At 35.5% G+C, this 13,428-nt stretch overlaps 1 protein-coding gene across 1 annotated transcript in view; it reads right to left on the bottom strand.

Moving 5' to 3' along the window:
• LOC138174764 (transmembrane protease serine 11C-like) overlaps positions 1-8,461 on the bottom strand; it is a 130,333-nt gene extending 121,872 nt beyond the window's left edge. The window contains exons 1-2 of the mRNA XM_069105048.1: positions 8,406-8,461; positions 948-1,063 (exon numbers count right to left, since the gene is read on the bottom strand). Of these exons, the coding sequence (XP_068961149.1) occupies positions 948-1,063; positions 8,406-8,461 (172 nt within the window). The remainder of the gene's footprint in view (positions 1-947; positions 1,064-8,405) is intronic.
• Between the last annotated feature and the right edge of the window lie 4,967 nt (positions 8,462-13,428).

The raw sequence follows: 13,428 nt of genomic DNA on the forward strand, positions 1-13,428 counted from the left end.
AGAAAAGTCAGGGTCAAGGAAGTTAAATAATTGGCTCCTTATCATATGGCTAGGCAGAAAATCTGGGTCTCATATATCTCTTCTGATTCCAATCCAGTATACTTTATACTACACTAAAATCTGTACATTTTTTTTAAAGATGAGAGGGAGTGTGGTATAATGGTAAGTTCTTAATAAATATAATGTCTAATGTGAAAGTATTTGCAGATACTAGATTGTGTACTGCCATGGGGGGGGGAAGGAAGGAGGGAGAAAAAAATTTGAAACTCAAGGTATTATGGAAATGAATCTTGTAAACTAAAAGTAAACAAATTAATAAAGACCAAAAAATTTTAAAAAATGTTCTTAATAAATGCTTATTGATTAAACTAGTGTATTTACTTTAAGTTGGATTCATTCAGGAATGATTTAATCTCTTGGACTAATAGCCACTGAGGATTGTTCTAACTCAAATTCTGTGATTTTTTTGATTCTCAAGGAAGCCTTCCCTAATATTTCCAGCTAGAAGTCATCTTGTTCACCTCTGAGTCCCTACTGAATTTTATATACCTCTTATTTGTTTTTTCACATTCTTCCTCTCATTATAGTTATTTTTGTATATCTGTTATCTTCCAATTAAAAAGATAAATTCCATAACTGTAGGTGATAATTTATTTTTTTTATCTCCCCTGGGCCTAGCACAGAGTCTTGAATGGGTTAAATTAACAGAAGACTTCTGCAGGAGAAAACTGATAGACTAAGCTCTGCTCAAATTGTTCTTGTCAACTACCTTTCTCTCCCACATTTTCCAAAGTTCCTAGATCCTTCAAGAGCCTGTGATAAGAGCTTAAAAATGTCAAAGATAGAAAGAGAAATGTCCATGAAATATCTTCAACCTAATATCCCTCCAAATCTGAGAATCAAAGTAAACCCATGAGAGTAGGAGGCCAGATACAATGGACACTCACCATAGACCACGAAGTAAACGATGACTCCAATGACTGCTGCCACGATTATAACCACCAAGATAATCAGGGCAATTTTCCCAGATCTTGTGAGTTTCATGTTTCTGTCCAACTCTGTCCTGTGGAAAAGGGATAAAAATACATATACAAGTGTAAGCAAAGGATCTTTGATGGATAAATATTGACTTTGGCATTTAGAATAAAGGCTTATTCCTTTTCACATATAATTTTAACTGTACAGTCGGTGGATAAGTATACTTGAAGACCAGAGGACATATATCCAAGAGTTAGGATAATGAGTATTACACAGGTACCCATAATGTGTTTTTTTTTTTGGATGGGGGAAGCCAGGGCAATTGGGGTTAAGTGACTTGCCCAAGGTCACACGGTTAGTAAGTGTTAAGTGTCTGAGATGAGGCCGCATTTGAACTCAGGTCTTCCTGATTCCAGGGCTAGTGTTCTATTTACTGTGCCAACTAGCTGCCCCTGGTACTCATGATGTTAAAAGATGCAAAGGAAGGCCTCTAGCAAGCAGGGTTTGTTGCTATTCTGGTTGTTTTTATTTTTGTTTTGGCCTTGACAAGAACTACACAATATGAATATCATAGATGGGTTGTGGTATGTACTGACAGAGGGAGTATCCACATTGATGAAACGACAGATCCACTGTGATATTAAATATAATTCACTGACACCTTGTTCTAATTCAATCCAATCGAATTCTTTTTCCACACCCTTGACATATATTCCCTTCTAAGAATTCACCATTTCCTACAGCACAATAGCATTCTATCACAATCATATATTTGTTCAGCCATTTCACAATTAATGGGCATAACCTCAATTTCCAATTCTTTTCCGCCACAAAAAGAGCTACTATAAATATTTTTCTACAAATAAGTCCTTTCCCTTTTTCTTTGATCTCTTTGGGATACAGACCTAGTAATAATGTTGCTGGGTTGAAAGGTAGGCAGTTTTATAGTTCTTTGAGTGTAGTTCCAAATTGTTTGCCAGAATGGTTTGACTAATTGACAACTCCAGCAACAGTGAATTAATGCACCTATTTTTCCACATACCCTCAAACATCTCTCATTTTCCTTTTCTGACATGTTAGTCAATCTGATAGTTATGAGATGTTACTGTAGAGTTTTTTTAATTGCAATTTTTCTAATCAGTGGTGATTTAGAATATTTTTATGTGATTATTGATAGCTTTAAGTTCTTCTGTAAACTGCCTGTTCATTTCTTTTGACCACTTATTAACTGGAGAATGGCTCTTATTTTATTAATTTCATTCAGTTTCTTATATATTTGAGAAATGAGACCTTTATTAGAAAAATGATGTAAAATTTCCTCCCAATTACCTATTTTACTTCTAGTTCTGGCTGCATTAGTTTTGATTGTGCAAAAAAAAATTTTAATTTCACATGATCAAAATTATACATTTTACTTCCCATGATACTATCTATTTCTTGTTTGGTCATAAATTTTTCCCTTATCCATAGACATGACTGGTACATTTTCCCATGCTTCCCTAATTTACTCATGATATCACCTTTTATGTCTAAATCTTGTACCCATTTTGACCTTATCTTGGTATATGGTATGAGAGGTTGGTTTGTACCTAGTTTCTGCCAAACCCCTTTCCAGTTTTCCAAGCAGTTTTTGTCAGATGATAATTTTTTACTTCAAAAGCTTGGGTATTTGGGTTTATCACACATTAGATTACTAAGGTCATTTACTGCCGTCAATTGTGTACCTAATGTATTCTGCTGATCTACCACTCTATATATTAGCCAATACTAGGTTATTTTGATGATTACCACTTTGTAAGATAGTTTGAAATCTGGAACTGAGAGTCTGCCTTCCTTCACATTCTTTTTTCATTGATTTCCTTGATGTTCTTGACCTTTTGTTCTTCAAGATGAGTTGTCATTTTTTTTTCTGCCCCTATAAAACAGTTTTATGGTAGTGTGATTGATAGAGCAACTAGATGGCACAGTGGATAGAGTACTGGGCTTGGAGACAGGAAGAGTAATCTTCCCGAGTTCAAATTTGGCTCTGGATACTTACTAACTGTGTAACCCTGGGCAAGTCACTTAACCCTGTTTGCCTCAGTTTCCTTATGTGTAAAACAAACTGGAGAAGGAAATTACAAACCGCTCCAGTAACTTTGCCAAGAAAACCCTAACAGAGATCACAAAGAGTTGGATATGACTGAAAAAATGACTGAACTGAAGGTTTGATTATTATGGCACTGCTTAAGTAAATTACCTTAGGCAGAATAATTATTTTTATTAGATTGGCTCAGCCTACGTATGAGCAATGGATATTTTTCCAATTGTTTAGATCTGTCTTTATTTGTGTGAAAAGTGTTTTGTAATTGCTCCTGGGTTTGTCTTGGCAGATAGACTACCAAGTATTTTATATTGTCTACAATTATTTTAAATGGAATGTCTCTTCCTGCTTGGTTTTGTTGGTAGTATTATTGAAATGCTTATGATTTATGTGGGTTTATTTGATATCCTGCAACTTTGCTAAAGTTAATTGTTTCATCTAGTATTTTTTTAGTTGATTGTCTAGAATTCTCTAAGTGTACCATCATATCGTCTGCAAAGAGGAATAGTTTTGTTTCTTCATTGATTATTTTGATTCCTTCAATTTATTTTTTTGTCTTACTGCTATAACTAGCATTTCTAATACAATATTATATAATAGTGGTAATAATGAACATCTTTGCTTCACTCCTAATCTTATTAGAAAGACTTCTAGGTTATCCCTGTTATAGATAATGCTTGTTGATGGTTTTAGATCGATACTACTTATCATTTTATGGGGGCAAGTAGGTGTTACGGTGGATAAAATGCCATCCCTGGAGTGAAGAGGACCTGAATTTAAATCTTGCTTCAGACATTTACTAGCTGTGTGATCCTGGGCAAGTCAGTTAACCCTATTTACCTCAGTTTCTTCACCTGCAAAACAAACAGGAGAAGGAAATGTCAAACTACTCCCTCCAGTATCTTTACCAAGAAAATCTAAAACTGGATCATGGAGAGTCAACAACAACCAATCAAGAAAACATCAACTTAACATTGTAATGAAAGTTCCATTTATTCCCATGCTTTCTATTGTTTTTAGCAGGAATGGATGTTTTATTTCATCAAAAGCTTTGTTCAGATCGGTTTGTTTTTCTTTCTTCAATGAGATATTTCACATTTCCTTCTATTTCTTCATTCTTTTGACTTTTCTTAATGTTTTATGGAGTCATTAGCTTCCACTTGCCCAATTCTAATTTTTAAGGAATTCTTTTCTTCAATGAGTTTTTGCACTTCTTTACCATTTCAACAATTATGCTTTTTAAGAAGTTATTTTTGCAGTCAATTTTTGTACCTTCTTCCATTTTGCCAGTTCTGTTTTTTAAGGTGTTATTTTCTTCAGTACTTTTTGTGCCTCTTTTAACCAAACTGTGAATTGCTTTTTCATAATTTTCTTCCTTCATTTCATTTTTTACCCATTTTTTCTATACCACTTTTATTTTATTTTGAAAATCATTTTTTAGCTCTTCCATGAATTTTCGTTGGGCTTCTGTCTAGTTCATATTTATTTTTCCTTTGAGGTTTGCTTTTAGCTGTTTTGACTTCATTATCTTCTTCTGAGTTCGTGTCTTCTCTGTCACCATAGTACCTTTATGTGGTCAGGTTCTTTTTTTGTCGTTGTTGTTTACTCATCTTTCCATCCTGTTTCTTGATTTTGAACTTTATGCTAATGTTGGGTTCTGTTTCCAGAGCAGGTGAGTGGGGATGGATGTCTCAGATTTCAAGGTTTTTTGCACTGCTGTGTTCAGAACTAGATTTGGGGGTTTGGAAATTTTTGGTGCTTCCAAAGTGGTGTGATCTGAATGATATTTGGTCACTACTCTCCTGGTCCACACTCCAGTTCTTACCCATGAAGGGCTCCCAGTCTTTTAGGACCAGAAGTAATACTGTTCCTCAGGGTCCCTGATCTCTTGTGCCCTTGAGTTATACTGCTACTCAGGGCTCCCTTTCCCTCTTGACTGAAAGTGCTCCTGTCTGCCCTTGAACTGTTCCCCAGAAGTGAATTTAGGCAATGGATTTTCCAAACAATGTCTGATTCTGCATCTAGTGCTAGCACAATTTCCAGGTCCCCTTACCATTTCTGACTTGAGTGCTCCCAAAGCTGCTGCTGCTTCTGTCTCCATCACCTAGCCCCACCACTGATTTTTTACTCACATGGGTTCAGGAGCAACCTACAACTCCATGTCACAGATCTTTCTTTCTGATTTCCTAAGTTGTCTTGGGCTGGAAGACTTTCTCACTCTGACCTTTTGTTGGCTTTGCCATTCCAGAATTTTATTTGAGGCATTATTTTAAGGTTGTTTGGAGAGGAATGTTGGGAGAACTCAGGTGAGTGCTTTCTCTACTCTGCCATCTTTGCTCCACCTCCAGAAATTAGGATTTCTGTATTAATGGGAGGCTTATAGTTTTAGAAATTTGTTATTATTATTCATTATTGAATCAAAAATTTCAAGGAAATCTGTTAACATTGATAAGAAAGATATAAAAAAAGAGTATTATAGTTAAGTACTCTCTCATTGGCATTATCACATTGTGATGATCAATTCAATTCCACAAACATTTAAGCACTTACTAGATATAATGTTAGGTGCTAGGGATGTAAGAACAAACCAAAACAATGCCTCTTCTAAAGGACTTTATTTACAAATGGTGAATAATAACCTTGAGACTAGAATGATCCTTTAGACTCTTGAAGATTAAGGCCTTCCATGAACGTTCTTTTTTTTCTTCCAATTTCTTCCAATTTCCTATATCACTTTGTTTGTATATCTCTTGTGCCTCCTTATATCCTCCTTGTATAATATTTGTTCCTTTACATGCATGACATGTCCCCAGAATCCCAACCCTTCCATTATACTAGAAGTTCTTTAGGGCATGAAGTATATATTTTTTTCTGAGATAGAGTTTATTGATTTAATTTTTATATTACCTACATTTCCTCTTTATTTCCCCTCCCCCCAGTCATCTGTAATAACAAGAAAAAACTACTGTCTTTTAAAATCTTTGTATTAGAATACATAGAAAGTCACCTTGCAAATGGTAGGCACTTAATAATATTGGAAGAGATGAAGTCATCCCTTTCATGCTTAGCACAGTACAGGAATGTATCCAATGACATAATTGCTTTTTCTATTTGAGAAAGATCCATTCATTGAAAGTGGGAAGGAGAGTTATTAAAAGTGAAAACAAACATTTACTACTTAGCTCCAAATAAAAAAGTCAGCTTGTTAAAAACCAGAAGGAAAAATGAAACAAATAAAGAATCCTTTAACTAGTTGATAACTTGTCTGGCATTTCTGGAGTATAAGAAAGTATAATGGCAGGAGGGGTTATTCCATGACATCTAAAACACTAGTCTAGGAGAATTTTAAATGAACAGCAAAATGACCTGTTTCAAACTTTTAATTTTGCAGTGTAGTTTAATAGAAAAAGAACATTAATTCTGGAATCCTGCATTCATATGTCACCTGGATTACTATCTGGATGGCCTTGAGCAAGTCATTTTCTCTCCTGGGACTTTAGTTTTCTCATCTGTAAAATGAGAGGTTTGGACTAGATGGTTTCTGGGGTTATTTCCACCTTTAGATCTAGGAATGGGAGGTGTCATGATGGGATTTGATTTTTGTTTCCTGATTTATTTTATCATTTACTATTGATGCTGTTTGCAGGTTATAATAATATAACACTAGAGAATTATTTTCATATTGGTCAGAAAAAAAGTGTCAATACTGACTTGTATTTAAAAGCCAAATTAGTTTTATAAAGTGAAGTCTGTGTTGACTTATGCCTATTTTCTGATGACCTTTTTAGAGTATGAAGAGGTGGCTAAAAGAATAGCTTAAATTTATATATAATTTTACAGTTTATAAAGCTGTTTCTCTTTAAAATACACTCTAACCAAAGCTGCAATTATTAAATTAAAAAGTGGTTCTAGTAACCTGATATGTCTGCAAGGACTCGGCCAACTTATTTAACTCCTGAGAAGATCCTGGAAGATAACCAAAGGCACCCTTCAAAAGATGCTCTCTTTTTAACCTCATACTGTCCACCTTCTTTAAAACAAGATACCAAACCAGAAAAAAAAAACAAAACAGTAACTTAAACTACTTGTTTTCTAGGGGGAAAAAAAAAAGAGTTTCTGAGTTTTTTCTTTGGGCAAGCCACTGTCCTTTGTTATGTAAAATGTTCTTACTCTCCACTTTTCTAAGAGCAAAATTGACTAGCTTAGAAGCCATAATCTTATCTATCTGTGTTTCCATAGAAACTCTTATTATATCACCTTGATTCTCAAACAAAAATACAATTTTTTTCCTTTTAAATTTATTTATTTTTAATTTAAAACATTCAATTCCACAAGTTTTTGAGTTCCAAATTTTCTCCCCATCCCTCTCCTCCCCCCTCCCCTGCCAAGACAGCATGCAATCCAATATAGGTTCTACATATACCTTCATACTAAACATATTTTTACAATAGTCAAGTTATAATGAAGAATGACAATGAATGGAATGAACCACGGGAAAGAAAACAAAACAAAACAAAACAAAAATACTATTTCAGCAATATAGCACTCCAGTAGGGAGGAAGAATATTTTTTGTCTTCAATTCCATATATCCATATATATATATATATATATGTATATAAATGGACCAATCTCTGGTCTTTTTTTCTTTTAAGTTAAGTAAAGCACATATGGGATCCAGAAATCTGTTTATCTCTCTGCCTGGATATCTACTTACATACTACTCTTCCATAACAAAATCTTTAGTATTCTTATGAAACAATGTTTAATCTAAATGCATATGCAGATTTCTGTTTCAACCATCATGTTAAAGTGGTAGAAACATTTTGTCCATTAAATACCTAGTATATGCTAAGTACTAGAGATACAAAAAAAGGCAAAGATAATTCTCACCCTCAAGGAGCTCACAGTCTAATGGGGGAGACAATAAGTAAATATACACAAAGCAAGATAAATGTATATATATATATATGCATGTGTGTATATGTATGTATGTACATACACAAACACATATATACATATGGATAAATAAGAAATATTTAACAAAAGGAAGGAAGGCACTGGAATTAAGAAGGGTTAGGGAAGGCTAGCTGTAGAAGGTAAGATTTTAGTTGGGATTTAAAGGAATCCAAAGTGATCAGTAGTGGAAACAGAGGAAGGAGAACATTCCAGGCATGAATGATAGAGAAAATGATTGAAATTTAAAATGCAAAAAAACTTTAAAGTTGTTTCAAATTAAATATTTATGATTTTTCATAAATTTCCCTTTTCTGCTATCACTGTTCATATAAAGCAAAGTAAATCAGTTCCATCAGCCCTCTTTGTGCAATTCTCAATACAACCCACCTGTTTTGCAAAATGGTCCATGGCTGCTCTTGCCGCTGAAGTTGTCCCTTTGCCATCATCGTCTCCTATGCTTTACCATGCTGTCATCTTTGTCCTATTTAGCTTGCAAGGTTCTGTGCTTTTTATGTGTTTTATGGTAATGATAATAATACTGCTGCTTAGCATTTATATAACTTTTCATCTTCAAAGTTCATTCCTAACATTAACTAATTAATTTTATGTTAGTAAAATACCAAGTGCATTTATGTCACTCCATAAATAATGATTGTGTGGAGGAAAAAAAAACTGGAGGCAAAATTTGAAATTCTGAATCTTGATGTGGAATGAACCAGGACTATCAGCTTTCAGAACCATAAGTCAACCTCTCCCTGTTTCCAAGAGTGAAGCTTCTTTTAAGATTTAGATGAATTTGATGAGTGGTTTCTCTTCTTGACATTTCCTTTCTTCATCCTTTCCAGTCCATTTCTTTGCCATTCCTCAGAATGCTATTGTCTTCCATTCATGACCTCCCATTAGAATGTTTTCCCAAATCTCCTTCCTCCTCCTTCACTTTGTGTTACTCTTCATGCCTTCTTTAAAATGTTGCTTTTTCCTAATTCTAATGCTTAGCAAAGATTTTTTATTTCACTGAAATTCAGTTGTGCATTGTTTTTAAAAAGTTGATTTAGTTTATTAGTAATTTTCTTTTGTTCACCATCCTGGTTCTTGGCAGCCAGTGGATGAATACAGGGTTCCAAATATGTGTGCTTAAGGGCCTTGAGCTGGGAGAATTTACTAGGAGCTGGAAGGTAGTGCTAAATAAGAATTTAGTTGGTCATCCTAAGAATTTTCTGGGGATGGGGGAAATACCCACCCTTGCTCTATTAGCTGGTCTAATAGATGTAGTAATCTGCTCATCCTTCTTCCAAACAAGTGTGGATGGGGAGGGAACCAGACCAAGAAAAAAATTAAGATTAGGGAAAGGATAATTATAGCTTTTGTTTTCACCATGTAGGACTCTGTCAACCCTTATTCATATTCAATTATCCTTTCTTGAAATTATATTTCCAGGCTCACTTTAAATTCCAAGTCTTTACTTTTGCCTCTTTCCATTTATCCCAACCTGTCTATCCTTCAAGGACCACTTCAAATACCATATCTTTATGAGACTTTTCCCAATCCTTAGGTCCACATTGATTTCTTGTTTCTATGAATTCCTCTAATATTTACTGATTACATTTACTCACTTTGTCCCTTCATCATATACAGCCTTATGTTGTAATTTAATTATTTTGTGTGAAAAGATTTTATCTTTTATTGTAAGTTCCCAGAGGGTCTGGGAATCTTCCTCAGTGTCTAGAACAAAATGCAAATTTGTGATTTCATTGGTGGAAGCAGCTTTTGGTATGGAAAATTATCACCAGTGTACACATATATAGCAGGCACTAACTAAATTCATTTAGAATCAAATTGTCTTTAGACTGATTCTTACTATAGTTATGATATTTTGCTTCAACTCAGCAGTAATCCCACTTCTTACAGTTCTTGTATCTCTTTCATCCCATTATAGAATCCATACACACTGAGCTTCATGAGTCCTTGGAGAGAGGTCGAGATAGTTGTTGGTTTTTTTTTTTTTTTTGGTAGCTCTAGGATGAATAGTGGCTGTGATTAGTAGTAAAATGTCTGAATTGACAGATTCCAGAGATGCCATGCTGCCATTCATTTTAATCAATTAACAAGTGTTTATTAAGTACCTATCATCTATGTCAGTGCCCACCTAGCTCACAAAGTGATCTAAGGCACAGGTCTATGTCATTCCTCTGCTCAACAGTTTTCAGTTGTTCTTTATTATTTTTTATGCATTGATCCCTATTTTCTTTCCTAAGCTCAGCCCTGAATCACCAACTGCCTTTTGAACATCTCCAACTTGATGTCATATAGGCGTCTCAAATTCAACATGTCCAAAACAGAACTCCACCCAAACTCCCCCCTCTTCTAAACTATTATATTACTGTTGAGGGTATCACTATCTTCCTAGTGACTCAGACTCACAACCTTGGTGTTATCTTCAGCTTCTCACTTGCACATATTATCTGTTGTCAGATCTTGTCATTTCTACCTTCACAACATGTCTTCTATAAATCCCATTCTCTGCTAAATCACTACTGTAGTACTGGCCCATATCACCTGCTACCTGGACTACTGAAACAGCCTTCTAATTGGTCTGCCTGATTCAAGTCTCTCCCTACTCCAATTTATCCTGAACTCAGTTACCAAAGTGATTTTCCTTAAGTGCTGTAAGGGTTATGGGATTTGAAGATCTTCCATGCCCCATGGACGTGCTGACATGGCAGAGCAGGAAAAAGCGGAAAGCGAAAGTGAAAGCCGAGCTAGCGGTCCTGCGGTGGCTGGAGGCGGTTGCGGTTTAGGACTGCTAAGGATTTTCTGCTAAGGACTCCTGCTGAGGACTTCCAGGGGCCTGAGCTGCTGGGAGTGTGCTTCCAGGACGCTGGGTGGTTGCTGTGAGTGGGGAGAGGAGGACCTTTGCCTGAGGTAGCCTGTTCTGTTTTAAAGGCTTGAAAATGTGGGTGCTTTCTACTTTATCTACCTGTGCCAATATCATAACTACTCTGATGGCTTTCACTTTCTGGTTTTGGGACTCAGTCTTTTGGTATCTTAATAAATTTTCTAGTTTATTCCCCCATATGGCAAACCTGACGTATTTTGTGATGGATAATTACACCAGCATATTTGTAATCTCTATAGGCATTGTGAATATGGCATTGCTGATACAAGTGCACATCTGGTTATCTATTGCCCTGACCCCTTTACCCCACCTCCACTCAATATAATCCAGTGGCATGACTTCAGAACTAAGTAATCCCCTCCTTTTTGACATTTAAAACTCCTTATAACTTAACTCCTTCCCACTTTTCCCAAATTCTTATACTTTCTTTTCCTCTTAGACTCTAGATCCTGCCTTTCTGACCTACTTGTAGTTTCTTACACATGACACTGCACTGCATACTAGCCAAACCCCTCAATTTCCCTCTTTCCCTCTGCCTCTTAGCTTTCCTGGTTTCCTTTAGGACTTTGCTCAATCTTATATAGAAGATTTTTCTTGTTCTCCTCCTACCCTCAACAGTTCCTTCTCTCTGGAATTTCTTTCCATGTAGTCTGCATATATCTTATAAGAGACCATTTCTTGAAGTTATGTAACCTCTTGTCAGTGAGGCAGTTGGTGGGAAGCATAGTTTTTCCTGCTTTGAAGGATAATAGGAGGCAGAAGCTAGTGAACTTTTTTTCATAAAATAGTGAGGCTCGAGACAGATGTTCACCAATAGTAAATTGATAACAATGAAGGGTGCTGCTACCCAAATTCAGTATAACCATGAGTGTTTGTATCCTTGTCTATTTAACTGACCACTTAAGGAGTAGTCTGCTTTCATAGCATTTGCTGTTTGCCTTACTGTACCTACTTGCCAGGTTGTAGGATATAGTGAACTTATCTTCTCTGTCCTCTTCCTTATCACTGCCTGGCCAATTAGCTATGTGACCCTCAGGGGTGTCCTGGTGTTTTTTAACCCTTGTTTATTTTCTATTTGATAAGAGGTATCATTTCCAGAAAAGGTAATTTTTGTTTTATTCTTATTGAGTGTTTTCTATAAAGGGATGGACCACACAAGGCAGAGAATGTCAAAAGAGAATATGGTACCAATTGCCTTAGATTTCATTATATGACTGTGTCAAGATTCCTCAACACAAAGAGAGCTCTATTTCCATGTTGCTTCCTCCATTAAAATGTGAGGTCCTAAAAATCAGGGAGAATTTTGTTGCTTTTTTTTTTTTGTATGCTCAGTGCTTTGCACAGTGACTGGCACATAGTAAGTGGTTAATAAGTATTTATTGACTGACTAACAAGCTCCCCAGACTGGTTTTTAAGGCTTTCTAGCCTTATTTCACATTACTCTCCTTTATGTAATCTAACTTCCAGTTACTACTAGTCATTTCACAAACTTGAAACCCCATCCCATATCTCCATGTATCTGTATAGACCATTTCTTATGATTCTATATTAATATTTTATTTTAAGTTCTTTATTTCTCATCTCCACTGCTCTGAATCCTTTTCTTTTTTCAAGGCTTTGCTTTGGTGTTACCTCCTCCATGTGCCTTTCCTTCATCTCCCATTTCTTAATATTCCCTTTCTTCTAAAGTTACCTTATATTTACTCATCTGTGTATATATACACTTTCTGATCTATTCTTCCCCTACTCCCAGTTGAATTTAAGCTCTTTGAAGGCAGGGAACATTGTGTTTTTTTCTTTGTATCTCAAGTACCTAAGTGCAGTGTCAAGAATATTTAATAAATAAATGTTGGTCTAAATCTGAAATGGATTTTAAAAATCAGTTGCAATATGTAGTACAGACTAAGAGTCTATAAATTAAGACATTTGAACTTAGTGGAAGTTCATGTGAAAAAGATCTTGGGGTTTTCATTGACTATGACTTTAAAATAAGCCACTAGTATAATAATGACATTAAAAAGACAGACAAACTTAAGCTGAGTGCATAGAAGTCTAGGGGCCAGACTACAGGAAGTAGTGGTTCCATTGTATTCTCATGAGGTCAGGGAACTTCTGCAAGTCTGCTCAATTCTGAGGATTGCATTTTAAGAAGAAGAATAATGAACTAGAGTATAACTGAAGGAGCATGGCCAAGATGAAGATGGAATGAACATTCTGAAAATAATATAGGGAACAAGCAAAAGAATGGGGTCTCAGTTTATCACAGCTTAGAGCAGAGTGAAGAGAAAAAATGGTAGGTATCATAGGATTATGCAGTCATAGATTTGGAGCTGGGAAGAACCATAGAGGTTATCCAGTCTAACTCTTACATTTGATGATGAGGAAACAGATTCCTTATGAATGAGGACCTCATCTGAGGTTCTGTGTTTAAAGGAGCACAAATAGTAAGTAATAGTAAGGGTCAGAATTTAATACCAGAGTCTTTGAGTCTAGATTCACACTGAGATGGAGCAA

Source organism: Petaurus breviceps, unplaced genomic scaffold (assembly GCF_028583685.1).
Source record: "Petaurus breviceps papuanus isolate PSGF00001 unplaced genomic scaffold, PetGlider_PUasm1.0 76, whole genome shotgun sequence".
Taxonomy (NCBI): domain Eukaryota; kingdom Metazoa; phylum Chordata; class Mammalia; order Diprotodontia; family Petauridae; genus Petaurus; species Petaurus breviceps.